General features: G+C 46.0%; 1 protein-coding gene across 2 annotated transcripts in view; it reads left to right on the forward strand.

Annotated features, from left to right (window-relative positions):
• Nucleotides 1-19,428, forward strand: part of mtss1 (MTSS I-BAR domain containing 1) — a 146,776-nt gene that overhangs the window by 112,295 nt on the left and 15,053 nt on the right. For both annotated transcript variants that reach the window (XM_080204552.1, XM_080204551.1), the window contains exons 8-10: nt 4,814-4,921; nt 8,477-8,577; nt 9,060-9,186. In XM_080204552.1, coding sequence (XP_080060678.1) covers nt 4,814-4,921; nt 8,477-8,577; nt 9,060-9,186 — 336 coding nt within the window. The remainder of the gene's footprint in view (nt 1-4,813; nt 4,922-8,476; nt 8,578-9,059; nt 9,187-19,428) is intronic.

Below are 19,428 nucleotides of genomic sequence, written 5' to 3' on the forward strand. Positions count from 1 at the left end.
TTGCCCAACCCTAGTTCCCCAAGGACAGTCGAGAGTTAACCACATTGCTGTAGCTCTGAAGTCACATGTAGGCCAGACCGGGTAAGGACGGCAGATTTCCTTCCCTAAAGGACATTAGTGAACTAGATGGGTTTTTCCGAAATTGACAGTGGTTTCATGGGTCATTAGCAGATTCTTAATTAGCAGATTTTTTTTTTATTGAATTCAAATTCCACCAACTGCTGTGGTGGGATTCGAACCCAGAACATTAGCTGAGTTTCTGGATTAATAGTCGAGCGATGGTATCACTAGGCCATCACCTCCCCTCCACTGATCCGTGTTGTAAATCCACTTGCCTGTCTTGGTTCATTGAAACACGGAAACTAGAAGCAGGAGGAGGCCATTTGGCCCTTCGAGCCTGCTCCACCATTCATTATGATCATGCTGATCATCAAATTCAATATCCTGATCCTGCCTTCCCCCAAATCCTTTGATCCCTTTAGCCTCAAGGTTCCATAATCTTCAATCGTTTTTCCCAGTACAAATCTGTCAATCTGAGTTTAGATATTTGTAATTGATTCCACGACCCACACCACCTACCTCCAATCTCAGAAGGAGAGATTTCCAAGTGACCATAAATATTAGCAGCAGGACTGAGCCATTTGGCCCCTACAGCCTGATTCGCTATTCAATAAGATCAGGGCTGAACTGGTTGTGGTCTCAACTTTACCCCCTTCCCCAACCTTTGTCCTGCTTGTCAAACAACAATCAATCTAACCCAGCCTTAAAAATATTCAATGACTCAGTCTTTGCTGGAATCTTGATTCCCTGGGTGATAATATTTCTCCTCATCTCTATCTTTAATGGGAGGCCCCCTACTTTTAACCTCATTCTAGTCTCTCCCACAAAGAGAAACACACTTATCATCCACCCCGTCAAATCCTCTTGGCTCCTTAGATGTTTCTGTAAGAACACCTCTCATTCTTCTAACCTTCTGTGGACACAGACCCAGCCTGTTCAATCTTTCCTCATAAATAAAACTCTGTGCCAGGACTGAGTCGAGTGAACCTTCTCTGAACTGATTCTAATGCCATTATATCCTTTCTTAAGAAAAGAGACCAAAATTGTGCACAGTACTCCAGGTCTATTCTCTCCAATTTCCCGTCCAACTGTAGCAAAACTTCCATACTCTTTATATTCCATTTTCCTTCCAAAGAATTTCATAGAATCCCTACAGTGCAGAAGGCTGTTCAGCCCATCAAGTCTGCACTGAACACAATCCCACCCAGCCCTATCCCCATAACCCCTGCCAGTCCCCTTGACACTAGTTATGAGTTATGAGAGGAAACCAGAGCAGCAGGGGAAACCCAGGGAGAATAGAACAGCACAGGCCCTTCGACCCTCGATGTTGTGCCAAGCTTTGTCCGAAACCAAGATCAGTCTATCCCACTCCCTATCATTCTGGTGTGCTCCATGTGCCTATCCAATAACCATTTAAAGTTCCTAAAGTGTCCGACTCCACTATCACAGCAGGCAGTGCATTCCACACCCCAACACTGAGTAAAGAATCTACCTCGGACATCCCTCCTATATCTCCCACCATGAACTTTATAGTTATGCCCCCCTAGTGACAGCTACATCCACCCGAGGAAATAGTCTCTGCATGTCCACTCTATCAATCCCCCTCATCATCTTATAAACTTCTATTAAGTCACCTGTCATCATCCTTCGCTCCAAAGAGAAAAGCCCCAGCTCCCTCAACCTTTCCACATAAGATCTACCCTCCAAACCAGGCAGCATCCTGGTAAATCTCCTCTGCACTCTCTCCAATGCTTCCACATCCTTCTTATAGTGAGGTGACCAGAACTGAACACAATATTTCAAATGTGGTCGCACCAGGGTGCTGTGCAGTTGCGGCATAACCCCATGGCTCTTAAACTCAAAGCCCCTGTTAATAAACGCTGACACACTATTAAGCCTTCCTCACGGCGCTATCCACCTTTGGAGATCTGTGGATGTGAACCCCAAGATCTCTCTCCACATTCCCCAGAACCCCGCCGTTGACCCTGTAATCCGCATTCAATTTTGTCCTACTAAATGAATCACCTCACACTTATCAGGGTTAAACTCCATCTGAAACTTTTCGGCCCAGCTCTGCATCATATCAATGTCTCTTTGCAGCCTACAAGAGCCCTCCACCTCATCCACTACTCCACCAATCTTGATGTCATCAGCAAATTTACTAACCCACCCTTCAGCCCCCTCTTCCAAGTCATTGATAAAAATCACAAATAGCAGAAGACCCAGCACTGATCCCTGTGGTACACCGCTGGTAACTGGCCTCCAGTCTGAAAATTTTCCTTCCACCACCACCCTCTGTCTTCTGTGAGACAGCCAGTTACTTACCCAATCGACCACATTTCCTTCTATCCCACACCTCCTTATCTTCTTCATGAGCCTACCACGAGGAACCTTATCAAACACCTTACCAAAATCCATGTAGACGACATCAACTGCTCTACCTTCATCTACACGTTTAGTTACGTCCTTAAAGAATTCAATCAAATTCGTGAGGCAGGACTTTTCCCTCACGAAACCCTGCTGACTATCCCGGATTAAGCTGCATCTTTCCAAATGGTGATAAATCCTATCCCTCAGGACCCTTTCCACTAACTTAACAACCACCAAAGTAAGACTAACTGGCCTATAATTACCAGAGTCATTCCTATTTCCTTTCTTGAAGAGAGGAACGACATTCGCCACTCTCCAGTCCTCTGGCACAATCCCCTTGGACAGTGAGGACCCAAAAATCAAAGCTAAAGGCTCCGCAATCTCATCCCTTGCTTCCCAAAGTATCCTAGGATGTATCCCATCTGGCCTAGGGGACTTAACGACTCTCAGCTTTTTCAAAATTGCTAATACAAACTCCATATAGATGGTCAGCCAAGCTGGGAATTGAACTCGTGTCCCTAGCACTGTAAGATAGCAGTGCTAACCACTGTGCCATCCCTAATATCACTTACCTTCTGAATCACTTGCTGCAGCTGCTTGTTAATTTTGTTAATTTGTTAATTTTGTGATTCATGTACCAGGTCAGTTTATACTGCAGCATTCTAAAATCATAAGAACCAGGAGCAGGAGCTCGAGTCTGCTCCACCATTCAATAAGATCATGGCTGATCTTTTTGTGGACTCAGCTCCACTTACCCACCCAGTCACCACAAGACTTAATTCCTTTACTGTTCAAAAATCTATCTGCCTCTGCCTTAAAAACATTCAATGAGGTAGCCTCAACTGCTTCACTGGGCAGGGAATTCCACAGATTCACAACCCTTTGTGTGAAGAAGTTCCTCCTCAACTCAGTCCTAAATCTGCTCCCCCTTATTTTGAGGCCATGCCCCCTAGTTTTAGGTTCACCCGCCAATGGAAGCAACTTCTCTCTTCTATCTTACCTATTCCCTTCATAATCTTATATGTTTCTATAAGATCTTCCCTCATTTTTCTGAATTCCAATAATAGTCCCAGTCTACTCAGTCTCACCTCATAATCCAACCCTCTCAACTCAGGAACAACCTAGTGAATCTCCTCTGCACCCCCTCCTTTCTCAAGTAAGGAGACCAAAACTGTACACAGTACTCCAGGTGTGGCCTCACCAGCACCTTATACAGCTGCAACATAACCTCACTGTTTTTAAACCCCATCCCTCTAGCAATGAAGGACAAAATTCCATTTGCCTTCTTCATTACCCGCTGCTCCTACAAACCAACTCCTTGAGATTCTTGCATAAGGACAGCCAGGTCCCTCTGTATAGCAGCATGTTGCAATTGTTTACCATTTAAATAATAGTTCATTTTGCTGTTATTCCTATCAAAATGGATGACCTCACCTTTACCAACATTGTACTCATAAGAAATAGGAGCAGGAGTAGGCCATCTGGCCCTTCGAGCCTGCCCCGCCATTCAATAAGATCATGGCTGATCTGTCGTGGCTCAGTTCCACTTTCCCGCCCTCTCCCCATAACCCTTAATCCCCTCTCTTATCAAAAACCCATCAACCCGCTTCTTAAAAATATTTAGCGAGGCAGCCTCCACCACTTCAACGGGCAGAGAATTCCAGAGATTCACCACCCTTTGAGTGAAGAAGTTCCTCCTCAACTCCGTTCTGAACCGCCCCCCCTTTATCTTGAGGCTGTGCCCCCTAGTCCTACTGTCTTTTTTGAGCGGGAAGAGTCTTTCCACCTCTATCCTATCCATCCCATTCATCATCTTATACTCCATCTCCCTCAACATCCCATTGGTTTATAATTCCCCTTAACCGCTGTCCTGTTCTGTCCCTCCGATATATCGCTGATTTATAACCCCATGCCACTGTGTCACCCCGTTATCTTCTAGACTCGGGGAATTAGAGACCGGTGCTTCACTTAAAACCCATCTCTCTGCCCCGAAAATTTCTTTATTTGCTTTGATAATATTCCTGAACCTTGGGATGTTTCACTATGGTAAAGGCATTACATAAATACAGCTTGCTGTTGTTTGTGCTGGTCAGGATCCGAATCGCGGATAGGTTTGTGATCAGAACTCCCCACTCACCTGATGAAGGGGCAGAGCCCTGAAAGCTAATAGCGTTGGCTACCAAATAAACCTGTTGGACTTTAACCTGGTGTTGTGAGACATCTTACTGCTGATTTAATTCACAGTGTGTCTCCTTGAGTTGTAATGATGCTGAGCTCTTGTGAAATATTCTCTCATTAACGGAATGAGTTTTAGCTCATGAAAATATCCAATTGATTATTGTTAAATATCTGTTTTTCTTCCCTGCACATCTTCCAAACACAGGGTGAGGAGATTGGAATGCTCGGAGAAGTTACACACTTACAAACTATTCTGGAAGATTTGACAAACCTGACTGCTGAACCTCAGAAACTTCCCCCTGCCAGTGAACAGGTCAGTGACTTTTCACAGCTTTGAATGAGGGGTTTAAGCTTTTTCACAATCTCTCTCTCCAACTCCAGCATCGTTAAACTCCCTACTCCACTTGGTCAGTAGTCACTGTGGGTTTTGCTCTGCGACTGCAAGAGACAGCACACTTGGAGGTCTGTCCTCCTCTGACCCCCGCTTCACGCTCTCGCGCTCGCTCTCGCGCACACATACAGCTTTGGAGCTACCCAGGTATCTGCTCCGCCAAACTCACTGCACTTCATAGCTCTGGGAAGGAAGGTTCTGAATACTGAATTTTATTCCTGATATTTTTGAGAAATTATAAGGCTCGGTGGCACTGTAGTTAGCATTGCTGCCTCACAGCACCAGGAACTCGGATTCAACTCCGGCCTCAGGTCACTGACTGTGTGGAATTTGCACTTTTTTCCTGCGTCTGTGTGTGTTTCCTCCAGGTGCTCCGGTTTCCTCCCACAGTCCAAAAATATGCAAGTTAGGTAAATTGACCATGCTAAATTGCCCCTTAACGTCAGAAGGATTGGTAGGGTAAATATGTGTGGTTACTGGAATAGGGTTTGTGTGGGATTGTGATGGGTGCAGTCTTGATGGGCTGAATGGCTTCCTGCTCTGTCGGGATTCTGTGATTCTATGAAGTGTAGACCAGTGGGCTTCTCAACTTGGTTACAGCACAAACAACAGCAAGCTGTATTTATGTAATGCCTTTACCATAGTGAAACATCCCAAGGTTCAGGAATATTATCAAAGCAAATAAAGAAATTTTCGGGGCAGAGAGATGGGTTTTAAGGAGCATCTTAAAAGTTGCAGAGAGATTTAGGCAGGGAATTCCAGAGCTTTAGCCCCTAGGCAGCTGAAGGCATGGCTCCCAATGGTGGAGCAATGAGAAAGGCAGTGGTGTAGTGGTATTGTCACTGGACTAGTAACCCAGAGACCCAGGATAATGTTCTGGGGGCCTGGGTTTGAATCCCATTATGGCAGACGATGAATTTGAATTCAATAAAGATCTGGTGACCATGAACATAGAGCGCTACAGCACAAACAGGCCCTTTGGCCCACAAGTTGCGCCGATCACATTTATACCTACCAATCCATAGACCTATCTATAACCCCCAATCCCATTAGATCCCATATACTCATCTAGAAGTCTTTTAAAAGACCCCAGTGAGTTTGCCTCTACCACCACCGACGGCAGCCGATTCCACTCACTCACCACCCTCTGAGTGAAAAACTTACCCCTGACATCTCCTCTGTACTTGCTCCCCAGCACCTTAAACCTGTGTCCTCTCATAGCGACCATTTCAGCCCTGGGAAATAGCCTCCAAGAATCCACCCTATCTATTCCTCTCAACATTTTATAAACCTCTATCAGGTCGCCTCTCAACCTTCATCTCTCCAGGGAGAAGAGTCCTAGTTCCCTCAACCTATCTTCATAAGGCATGCCTCCCAATCCAGGCAACATCCTTGTAAATCTCCTCTGCACCCTCTCAATAGCTTCCACATCCTTCCTGTAGTGAGGCGACCAGAATTGCGCACAGAACTCCAAGTGGTGTCTGACAAGGGTCTTATAAAGTTGCAGCATTACCTCCCGACTCCTAAACTCAATCCCTCCATTAATGAAGGCCAGTACACCATACATCACATCCTCCACCTGCGAGTCTGATGGACCCGGACCCCAAGATCCTTCTGCTGCTCAACACTGCTAAGACTCCTACCCTTGATATTGTACTCCTTCATCCCATTGGTCCTGCCAAAATGGACCACTACACATTTTTCCGCGTTGAAATCCATCTGCTACTTCTCCGCCCAGTCTCGCATCCTATTTATGTCTCGCTGCAACTTCTGACATCCCTCCAGACTATCCACAACACCACCAACCTTCGTATTGTCGGCGAACTTACTAACCCATCCCTGCACATCCTCATCCAGGTCATTTATGAAAATGACAAACAGCAAGGGTCCTAGAACAGATCCCTGGGGCACTCCACTGGTGACCGACCTCCACTGCAGAAAAAGACCCATCCACAACCACTCTCTGCCTTCTGCTGGCAAGCCAGTTCTGGATCACAAGGCCAAAGCCCCTTGGATCCCATGCCCTCTCACCTTCTCAAGAAGTCTTGCATGGGGGACCTTATCAAACGCCTTGCTGAAGTCCATGTAAACCACGTCCACCGCTCTTCCTTCGTCAATGTGTTCAGTCACATTTTCAAACAACTCAACTAGGCTCGTAAGGCACGACCTGCCCTTGACAAAACCATGTTGACTATTTCTGATCATTCTAAACTTCTCTAAATGCTCATAAATCTTGTCCCTCAGAAGCCTCTCCATCAACTTACCAACCACTGAGGTCAGACTCACCGGTCGGTAATTTCCCGGGCTATCCCTGTTCCCTTTCTTGAAAATAGGAACCACATCCGCAATCCTCCGGAACCTCTCCTGTCCCTATCGACGACGCAAAGATCATCGCCAGGGGCTCTTAATCTCTTCCCTCACCTCCCACAGTATCCTGGGGTACATCCCATACGGTCCCGGCAACTTATCTATCTTGATAGAATGTAAAAGTTCCAACACATCCTCTTTCTTAACGTCTTTTCAGTCTGCTGCAAACCTGTAGTACAACCTCCCAGATCACTTTCCACAGTGAATACCAAGGCAAAATACTCATTAAGCACCTCTGCCATTTCTTCCGGTTCCACACAGACTTTTTCCCCTTCACCTTTTACAGGTCCTATCCCTTCTCTTCTCATCCCTTTACTCTTCACATATTTGTAGAACGCCTTGGGATTCTCCTTAATCTTACCCTCCAAGGCCTTCTCGTGACCCCTTCTGGCTCTCCTAATTTCCTTTTTAAGCTCCTTTCTACAAGCCTTATATTCCTGTAGATCCTTAACATCTCCTAGCTCTCTGAACCTTACAGCTCTTATAGTACTGCATTTACAGTAAAGTAATAATCCAGGGAACATGATTCCAAATCTCAATGCTTGATGCTCTTGGTGTTTGATATTAAAACCTCAACAGCTTCATTCATGTCCTTTAGGAAAGGAAAGCTGCTGCCCTTACCCTGCCTTTATGTGGTTCCAGATCACACTCTGTCCTCTGAAATAGCCTAGTGAGCCACTCAGTTGATACTGAGGGAGCCGTCACTATCTTGTGGAGTATTTAGGGATGAATGTGGGATCTCACCAGTGACCCTCCCATCCCTAGAATGTATTTGTAAAAATGAGGTCAGTATGGTTTGAACTGCTGCTGTAGAGAGAACATTCTGACTGTAGACATGAGGGAGTGGGCCTGAGCAAACAAGTGTTATTTTTACATTTATGTTAGTTCAAATATTCTTTAAAGTGTAACAGAACTTTTATCCAGGGCAATGATAACGAGAAGCAAGTTGTTTGAAATAGACTGGGCAGGTCACTCACTAGATTTAAATTTAAAGTCACATTTATTTGCAGGAGTGTTTCAGTGAATCTATTAGCCTTCCTATTGCTCACCCTGGGAACGTGTCTCAATGATCAACCAAAGTTTCTGACTGTATTCTCTTTTCTTTGACAGGTGATCTTGGATTTGAAGGTGACAGATGACTATAACTACACCTATCACACCCCTCCCTCCTCTCCCAGCAGCTCACACTCACGGCGAGGGACAGTAAGCAGGTGTGCTCGCTTGTGTTTTTTCTGTGTTTGTTTCATAATCCAGCACTGGTCTGTAGTTGCTCCCTTTGTCTGCTTTTCTTCACATTCTTCCTCCCCTCGCACTCAGACTGTGTTCTCTCCCTCCCTCTCTCTATCTGTGAAATTCCTCTAAATCCAGAAGCTAAGCTAAGCTAGGCTTGGTTGCAGCTAAAACTACTCCTTGTTTGATCTTCCCTGTTATTTTTCACCTTGGTGATATCCTACAGAGTTGGCATTTTCTCTATGTCAGTTGTAAAGGGTATGCGAGGTTCATTAAACTGCAGTGTGCTGTGACACTCAGCAAGGTGCAGGGCAGTCTGAGCACAGCTGGATATTATTACATCAGCACAAGCAAAGGGAAGTGAGGGAGTGATTAGTATCTGAGCAGGAATGTTTAGCCATGATAATTGGACAAGCGGTATGAAGGAAAACTAACCATGTTCTTCTATCTCCCATTCCTGTAGCACTTGCTCGTACCCTCAGTCTTCAGGAAGACACCCCAGTATTCCCAACTTTGAAATTGCTTCCCCATCAATGGAAACGCTTCATATACAAACCCCATCAGCATCAACAGCTGATGTGACCAGCCAGGTAAGAATCGAATCGCACTCCATCTCGGCTGCCTCTTATTGTGCAGTCAGTCTTAGTGTCTGCTCCTGGTCTCATGGCCCCGGATTTCTGAGTCTCACTGGAATAAAGGCCTCAAAGAAATTTATTTGTGATGCACATGAACAGGAGGAATAGGAGCCGGAGTAAACCTGCTCCACTGTTCAATCTGACCCTGACTGATAGAACCATGGAATCCCTAGGATGCAGAAAGAGGTTTCTCGGTCCATCGAGTCTGTACCAACTCTCCAAAAGAGCATCTAACCCAGGCCCACCTCACCCCATCCCATCCCACGCATTTACCATGGCCAGTCCACTTAACCCACGCATCTTTGGACTGTGAGGAAACCCACACAGACATGGGAAGAACATGCAGACTCCACACAGACAATGACCCAAGGCCAGAATTGAACTCAGATCCCTGACGCTGTGAGGCAGCAATGCTAACCACTGTGTCACTGTGCTGCCCTGGGTCCCTGACGCTGTGAGGCAGCAATGCCAACCACTGTGTCACTGTGCCATCCTGGGTCCCTGGCGCTGTGAGGCAGCAATGCCAACCACTGTGTCACTGTGCCATCCTGGGTCCCTGGCGCTGTGAGGCAGCAATGCCAACCACTGTGTCACTGTGCCATCCTGGGTCCCTGGCGCTGTGAGGCAGCAATGCCAACCACTGTGTCACTGTGCCATCCTGGGTCCCTGGCGCTGTGAGGCAGCAATGCTAACAATGCTGCCAGCTTCATCTCCAAATTAACTTTCTGACCTGCTGCCCGTATCCCGTGATTCCCTGAGAGAGCTGTCTACCCCAGCCTGAAATACATTAACTGATGGAGCATCTTCTACCCCCTGGGGTCGAGAATTCTAAAGATTCACAAATCTTTGAGTGAAGAAATTTCTCCTCACCTCAGTCTTAAATGACCAGCTCTTTATCCTGAGACTGTCCCCCATGGTTTAGATTCTCTAACCAGCAGAAACAATCTCTCAGCATCCACCCCATCAAACTCTTCAGAATCTTGTAGCTTTAAATGAGATCATTTCATTATTCTAAACTCCAAACAATATTAACCCAATTTACTCAGTCTCGCATCATAGGACACCCCCTCATCCCAGGGACCAGTTTAACCTTGGGTCACTGTGCACATTCTCCCCATGCCTGCGTGGTTTTCCTCTGGGTGCTCTGGTTTGTTCTCACATTCTAAAGATGTGCGGGTTAGGTGGATTGACCATGCCAAATTGCCCCTTAAAGTCCCAGGATGTTTGGGTTAGGGGGACTAGCAGGGTAAATATGTGGGGTTATAGGAATAAGGGCTGGGTGGGACGCTCTGTCTGACCTGATCGACCGAACCACCTCTCCATTCACTGAAGGGATTGTATACTAGTAAATCTTGGCTGCATTGTCTCCAATATATTTCTTAAATGTGGAGACCAAAACTACATACAGTATTCCAGATGTGCCATCACCAACACTCTGTACAACTGTACTCCAATTCACTTGCAATAAAGGCTGAAACAGCTTAGAGAGAGGTTGATAAGTATTTGGAATAGAGAAATGTAAATGGGCTGGGAAGTGAGCAGAGTATTCATTCAGAGAACTGGTAGAGGCACGATGCGGAATGGCCTCGTTCACTGCTGGAACATCCTATAATCCTATATGAGGAGAGTTGTACTAATGTGGTTAGTTTGTTGAGTTTAACTAGTGTTTATTCCTGTCTGGAGCAGGTGTCTGGAGACCCTTTTACTGTTGGGATGCAATGTGATGTATCTGTCAGAGACGTCGCATAAAACTCTCCTGCTGCATTAGAGTAACGCTGATTGCCAAGTATTTCACAGCAGTTCACCTGCTTGTTGGTGTACTGTTACAAATGAGGTTTGCTATGTCATTTCATATAAAATGACAGTCTCAAGATATAGCACACAAGAAGGTGCTCCTAAAATACTAAATAGGCAGGTAAGTATAATATATTGAAAATGTAGTGCCTGACTTAATTTATCTCCCAGCCCTTCAGCAAAGCACATTGCCACTTAAGGGCAAGCTCAGGACTGGAGACCATAAGTACAAGGCAGTCACCAGTAAATTGGGAATCCAGTAGAAAGCTCTTTAGCCACAGAGTGGTGAGAATGTGGACCTCACTCTCGCAGGGAGTAGGTACAGTGAATAATCTGGATACATACAAGGGGAAGCTGGATAAATGCAAGCGGGAGGAAGGAATAGAAGAAAATGCTGATAGGGCAAGGTGAAGAGGGACAGGAGAAGGCTGGTGTGGAACAGAAACACTAGCACATTGAAGTTGGACCAAATGGCCTGTTTCTGTGCTGTTAATACTGTGCATCTCCTCTGCTCAGCTGGTTCTCTGGTTGCCAGTTTGTTATTTAATTATGAATATTGAATATTAAAATCAAGAAAGTATGTGACCTCAGAATGGGGACTGGATGAGCTCAGTGTCCCCTGGTGAATTATTTTTTACCCTCCTGTCCAGCTCTGAACATGACTCTCGTTGTGACTTAGCCTGTGCATTGAGGCTGATCTGGAGCTCGTGGGCAGTTCACCAGGGGTGGCGGGATGAGTGTTGGAGGATCCCTGGGTTAGGGGAGATAATGAAAGCATGTGGACAAGTTGGAGCTCCGCTCTCTGGAATGGATTGTTCAAAGAAAAGATAAACATTTAACAACAAGGGCACTTGAAATGAGCGAAACTCCTTTCACTGAGGCGGTTCAAATAATATTTAATTTATTATTGTCACATGTATTAACATACAGTGAAAAGTATTGTTTCTTGCGTGCAACACAGACAAAGCATACCGTTCGTAGAGAAGGAAACGAGAGTGCAGAATGTAGTGTTGGAGTCATAGCTAGAGTGTAGAGAAAGATTAATGCAGGATAAGTCTATTTAAAAGTGCTACAGGCAGGGAAGAAGCAGTTCTTGTGTCGGTTTGTACGTGACCTCAGACTTTTGTTATCATTTTCCTGACGGAATAAGGCGGAAGAGAGAATGTTGAATTTGCCCAGAATCCCAAAGGGAAATGACATTTGAACTGTTCCAGATTGAATCTGGAATCCTCAACAGATGCACCTTCTGTGTCAATACAGACCTTCTCATACACATTTCCACCATCTCACCCCTATCCTTGCTTCAGATAACACCTCTCCTCAAATCCGAACCCCTCCCTAGGTTAACCCCACCCATCCCAGTGGTACATGTGTCACTGTGAAAGGCAGGCAAGAGTGTGGACAAACTTTCTCCACCTGGCAAGCACTTTCAGCAACTCCCTGATCTCCCAGAGCATGGGGGTGGGGGGAGGGAAGGGAGGTTTAGGGTGGAGTGGGGAGAGTTTATGGGGTAGGGGGGAGGTTTCTAGGAAAAGTGGTTGTGTGTGTGTGTGTGTGTGTGTGTGTGTGTGTGTGTGTGTGTGTGTGTGTGTGTGTGTGTGTAGTGATGACTAATTAGATGCTATACCTGTGTATTGCTGCCACTGTCATTCATTCAGCTGCTGCAGGCTATTCCTGGACATTCAAAGGCTTTAACAGAATACATGTATACAATTATGATTTCTAATCTTTCTACTTCCTTTCTCTCTCTCTTCCTCCCTTTCTCTCTTTCCTTTTTTTTTTGCTTTAATTATTGGTTTAACCTGCAGACGTCTACCAGTTCCGCATCCTCCGAGGCTTCCGAAGCTTGGAGGTCGTTTAGCGAATGCAGCTCTCCCACTTCTCTGTGCTCTGGCTCCAAGACTGGGCTGTGGGCAGCAACCAGCAAGGTGATAACAGCCTGTTCCAAGGCAGGTTTGAGTGATGGGTGCTGAGGGAGGGTCAGAGTGAAGCGCAGGGAGGACTGGCTTCCTCCCAGCTTGTGTAACTATGGAGCTGGAACAGAGCTTGTGTTAACATGTCGGGATGGAACGTGACGGATGCTGTATCATATCTGGCTGGGATCTTCTTATTCCCCTCGTGCTCCTTTTGCTTTAGGAGCCCAGCACACCATACAGAGGGTGGGGAGGCGAGAGGATAATGACAAGGAGTGGGATTGGGGGTGACTGAGGGCATTGTCAGAGGATGGAGGTTGCAGCAGTCAGTGGAGTGAAGGGAGTTGGCAGGAGGTTGTGACACACACATACATTGCTGAGCTGTTTGATAAGGATAATGGATGGACCAGCATCAGTCTGACTGGCACTAATAAATTGTTGGTCTATCAGTTTCTCCAGGGATGTTTTCATTTCTTCTTTCTGTGGGATCTTTGTCAGTTTCTCCTGGTTTTATTTCTGTTTCTGTGGAAGTGAACAGGAAGAAGAAAGTGGGTGCGTGGGGTGGGGCAGGGGCCGAGTGGGTGGGTGCGTGGGGTGGGGCGGGGGCCGAGCGGCATAAGATGATGAATGGGATGGATAGGATAGAGGTGGAGAGACTCTTCCCGCTCAGAAAGGACAGTAGGACTAGGGGGCACAGCCTCAAGATAAAGGGGGGGGGGGTGCGGTTTAGAACGGAGTTGAGGAGGAACTTCTTCACTCAAAGGGTGGTGAATCTCTGGAATTCTCTGCCCGTTGAAGTGGTGGAGGCTGCCTCGCTAAATATTTTTAAGATGCGGGTTGATGGGTTTTTGATAAGAGAGGGGATTAAGGGTTATGGGGAGAGGGCGGGAAAGTGGAACTGAGCCACGACAGATCAGCCATGATCTTATTGAATGGCGGGGCAGGCTCGAAGGGCCAGATGGCCTACTCCTGCTCCTATTTCTTACGTTCTTATGAGCAGGTGGGTGCTTGGGGTGGGGTGGGGGCCGAGCGGGTGGGTACGATGGGGTGGGGCGGGGGCCGAGCGGGTGGGTGCGTGGGGTGGGGTGGGGTGGGGGCCGAGCGGGTGGGGTGGGGGCCGGGTGAGGGCCAAGCTGGCGTGTGCGTGGAGAGGGCAGCTGTGAGTGGGGAGGGGACTGAGTGAGTGGGTGAGTGTATGGGGAGTGGGCACTTTCCACTAGAAATCTGCCCATCTCCCAGGCAACTAGAAATGGCTAAACCCCAAACTAGATTGGAGAACCAATATCTAGGGAATGGATTTCTGCAGCAGGAGACGTGACTGAAACGAGTCAAGGAGGTTGACTTAACCCCGAATTCCCTGCAGTACCTGAATCCATGTAGCCTCCACCCAACCAGGAGCTGCTACAGCCCAGACTGAAACAGGAAGGAGTTCAGCAAATAGCCAAAAGGGACAACGCTGGAAAATCTCAGCAGGTCTGGCAGCATCTGTAAGGAGAGAAAAGAGCTGACATTTCAAGTCTAGATGACTTTTGTCAAAGCTAAAAGGCATAGAAAGTGGAAGAGATTTATACTGCAGGGGGAGGGAATGAAAGGTGAGTCATAGCCATAAAAACCAGGGCAAAGGTTGCTGATGTCACCCCACAGAGAGAATAAAGGATGTACATAAGAACATAAGAAATAGGAGCAGGAGTAGGCCATCCAGCCCTTCGAGCCTGCCCCGCCATTCAATAAGATCATGGCTGATCTGTCGTGGCTCAGTTCCACTTTCCCGCCCTCTCCCCATAACCCTTAATCCCCTCTCTTATCAAAAACCCATCAACCCGCGTCTTAAAAATATTTAGCGAGGCAGCCTCCACCACTTCAACGGGCAGAGAATTCCAGAGATTCACCACCCTTTGAGTGAAGAAGTTCCTCCTCAACTCCGTTCTAAACCGCCCCCCCTTTTATCTTGAGGCTGTGCCCCCTAGTCCTACTGTCTTTTTTGAGCGGGAAGAGTCTCTCCACCTCTATCCTATCCATCCCATTCATCATCTTATACGTCTCAATGAGATCTCCCCTCATTCTTCTAAACTCTAACGAGTACAAGCCTAGTTTATTCAGCCTCTCCTCATAGCTCAACCCCCTCAACTCCGGTATCAGCCTAGTAAACCTCCTCTGCACTCCCTCCAAGGCCAAAATATCCTTGCGTAAGTACGGCGCCCAAAACTGCACACAGTACTCCAGCTGCGGCCTCACCAATGCCCTATACAGCTGCAGCAAGACCTCCCTACTTTTATATTCAATCCCCCTCGCTATGAAGGCCAGCATCCCATTCGCCTTCCTGACCACCTGCTGCACCTGCAAGCTGGGTTTTTGCGAATGGATAAATGGCAGGGAAACTGTAAGCTGTGATAGATGGAGATGTTGGGGGGTGGTGAATGGATGGGACAGAGGTAAGATTTAGAAAAGGAAAAGGGAAGGGGCGTAAAGTGGAGGTGGGGAAGAAAAATGAAGAGAGACAATAAAATGAAAGGTAGAGAACAATAAAAAATTAAAGCGCATCAAGGTAGATAAATCCCCGGGAGCTGATGAAGTGTATCCCAGGATGTTGTGGGAGGCTAGGGAGGAAATTGTGGGTCCCTAGCAGAGATATTTGAATCATCAATAGTCATGGGTGAGGTACCTGAAGATTGGAGGGTGGCAAATGTTGTGCTTTTGTTTAAGAAGGGCTACAGGGAAAAGCCTGGGAACTACAGGCCGGTGAGCCTCACATCTGTAGTGGGTAAGTTATTAGAAGGTCTCCAGAGAGACAGGATCTATAGACATTTAGAGAGGCAAGGATTGATTAGAGACAGTCAGTATGGCTTTGTGAGTGGAAAATCATATCTCATGAATTTGATTGAGTTTTTTTGAAGGGGTAACCAAGAAGGGAGATGAGGGCAGAACGGTCAACGTTGTTTACAAGACTTTAGCAAGACTTTTGACAATGTACCGCATAGTAGGTTGTCACAAGGTTAAAATTCACAGGTGAGGTAGCTAAATGGATACAAAATTGACTTGATGACCAAAGACAGAGGGTGGTTGTAAGAACATAAGAACTAGGAGCAGGAGTCGGCCATCTGGCCCCTCGAGTCTGCCCCGCCATTCAATAAGATCATGGCTGATCTTTTTGTGGACTCAGCTCCACTTACCCACCCACTCACCATAACCCTCAACTCCTTCACTGGTCAAAAATTTATCTATTCTTGCTTTAAAAACATTCAATGAGGGAGCCTCAACTGCTTCACTGGGCAGGGAATTCCACAGATTCACAACCCTTTGTGTGAAGAAGTTCCTCCTCAACTCAGTCCTAAATCTGCTCCCCCTTATTTTGAGGCCATGCCGCCTAGTTCTAGTTTCACCCGCCAGTGGAAACAACTTCCCTGCTTCTGTCTTATCTATTCTCTTCATAATCTTATATGTTTCTATAAGATCTCCCCTCATTCTTCTGAATTCCAATGGGAATAGCCCCAGTCTACTCAGCCTCTGCTCATAAGCCAGTCTTCTCAGCTCCAGAACAACCTAGTGAATCTCCTCTGCACCCCATCCAGTGCCAGTATATCCTTTCTCAAATAAGGAGACCAAAACTGTACACAGTACTCCAGGTGTGGCCTCACCAGCACCTTATACAGCTGCAACATAACCTTACTGTTTTTAAACTCTATCCCTCTAGCAATGAAGGACAAAATTCCATTTGCCTTCTTCATTACCTGCTGCTCCTACAAACCAGCTCCTTGAGATTCCTGCACAAGGACACCCAGATCCCTCTGCACAGCAGCATGCTGCAATTTTTTACCATTTAAATAATAGTCCATTTTGCTGTAATTCTACCAAAATGGATGACCTGACATTTACCAACATTGTACTCCATCTACCAGACCCTCGCCCACTCACTTAGACTATCGATATCCCTTTGCAGATTTTCAGCGTCATCTGCACACTTTGCTGTTCCACCCATCTTAGTCTCGTCTGTGAATTTTGACACACTATACTTGGTCCCCAACTCCAAATCATCGATGTAAATCATGAACAATTGCCATCCCAACACTGATCCCCGAGGCACACCACTAGTCACTGCCAACCGGAAAAACACCCATTTACCCCCACTCTTTGCGTTCTGTTAGTTAACCAATCCTCTATCCATGCTAATACATTACCGGTAACACCGTGCACCTTTATCTTATGAAGCAGTCTTCGGTGCAGCACCTTGTCAAATGTGCCGCACCAAAGAGAGTTGTTTTTCAAACTGGAGGCCTGTGACCAGCGGTGTGCCTCGGGGATCAGTGCTGGGTCTAGCAGTGGGTGAGAATTTTTGGGGCATAGTTAGTAAGTTTGCAGATGACACCAAGATTGACATAGTGGACAGTGAAAAGGTTATCTGGGATTTCAACGGGATCTTGATCAATTAGGCCAGTGGACTGGTGAATGGCAGATGGAGTTTAATATAGACAAATGTGAGGTAATGCATTTTGGCAGACCAAATCAGGACAGGACTTACTCAGTTAATAATAGGGCATTGGTGAGAGGTATAGAACAAAGAGATCGATGAATATAGGTTCATAGCTCCTTGAAAGTGGAGTCACAGGTGGACAGAGTGGTGAAGAAGGCATTTGGCATGCTTGGTTTCATTGGTCAGAACATTGAATACAGGAGTTGGGACGTCTTGTTGAAGTTGTACAGGACATTGGTAAGGTCACACTTAGAACACTGTGTACTGTTCTGGTCACCCTATTATAGAAAGGACATTATTAAACTAGAAAGAGTGCAGAAAAGATTTACTAGGATGCTACCGGGACTTAATGGAGTGAGTTATAAGGAGGGGCTGGATAAACAGGGACTTTTTTCCCTGGAGTGTAGGAGGCTTAGGAGTAATCTCCTAATGAGGGGCACAGATCAGCTGGATTGTCAATATCTTTTCCCAAAGTTAGGGGAGTCTAAAACTAGAGGGCAAAGGTTTAAAGTGAGAGGGAAGAGATACAAAAGGGTCTGGAGAGGCAATTTTTTCATTCAGAGGGTGGTGAGTGTCTGGAACAAGCTGCCAGAGGTAGTAGTAGAGGCAGGAATAATTTTGTCTTTTAAAAAACATTTAGACAGTTATATGGGTAAGATGGGTATAGAGGGATATGGGCCAAACACAGGCAATTGGGATTAGTTTAGTGGTTAAAAAATGGGCAGTGTGGACAATTTGGGCCAAAGGGCTTGTTTCCATGGTGTAAACTTCTGTGACTCCCTGGACAAAACAGAAACATCATTTACTGAATGGCCTCCATTGCTGCACAATTCTAAAATTCTAGGAAAGAACATTTGTTATAATTCCAATCAGAAGCCCCACCACCTTCTGACAGTAATAAATACAAGCTCATCAGTGTCTGTCACACTCAACAAATTTAACAAATAGCACTTCTTACGCTGGGTGAGCTTGGGGCAACATTAATTACAGCGAGTTCCAAACTTCTACAAGTAGTCTTTTCTAATTTCACTCCTGAAAGATCTGCCTATAAAAGCTCAAAATCTCTCCCAGAAATGATCTGCAACTGGGCTTGCCCCATTGAATGAGTTGAGACAGAAATAAAGTCCCCTGGTGTTAGGAAACATTTCTACCTTGAAATATTTTTGCTGGAATTTTTCCAGCCAGCTAGAACTCTCAATACTTGCAGGAATGGTGTAAAGACCAGCTGGAACCTGGCATCTGCTTCTTGGCATTCTGTTCCTTTAGCTGGAGGCCAGAATTCTAATGGTGGTGATCTTCAGTACCTGTCCATGACATTTCAGTCTGCACCTGAATCTTTGCGTCAGTGTTTCCAGATTTTTGCCATTGTCGAAGCCAGTGTTTATCGCTCATCGTGGTTTTCTTGACAAGTTGGTGGTGAGCTGCTGCAGTCCATTGTAGCAGCTTTGATGTAACTGAGTGCTTTTCATGCTGGTGCTGGAATCACATATAGGTTGGTTCATTCTATTCTCTAAAGATGCTTATTGAAGCATTTGGGGTTTTCCCAGCACACCAAATGCTTCCTAGTCTCACTCTTACCAGCTTTTTATCTACAGAGTTAAAAAAAAAAGCTGAATTCAGTTTGTCAAATGATCCTGGTAAAATTTGAGCTCATGGTCTCCGAGTTAATCATCCAGTAACTTTATCACTTGCACTACCATACCACACACCATCTCCCCCTGGAGAGATAGCAGACATGGAGAAGTGTTGGTAGTTAACCCAGGAACACGGGAAAAGAGCAATATGAGTAACCATACACATCCCCTCTCCAGAGGAAGTTACTTGTAGGACAGAGTAGGATTGGAAAAATGGGATTTGAACTGTATTTGTGGTGACTGGGTAATGTTTTATCTTGTTGACTGCAGTCTTTACATTTTAAATTCATCTTGTTTAGACTATTTTTAACAAGTATTCCTTCAGATTGGTTAGCTCTGACTGTGTGAGTTTACCATCACTGGATTGTGTCTGCAGAGATATTGGGAA

This window comes from Carcharhinus amblyrhynchos, chromosome 16 (genome assembly GCF_965287045.1).
Source record: "Carcharhinus amblyrhynchos chromosome 16, sCarAmb.v2.hapA, whole genome shotgun sequence".
NCBI classification, from domain to species: domain Eukaryota; kingdom Metazoa; phylum Chordata; class Chondrichthyes; order Carcharhiniformes; family Carcharhinidae; genus Carcharhinus; species Carcharhinus amblyrhynchos.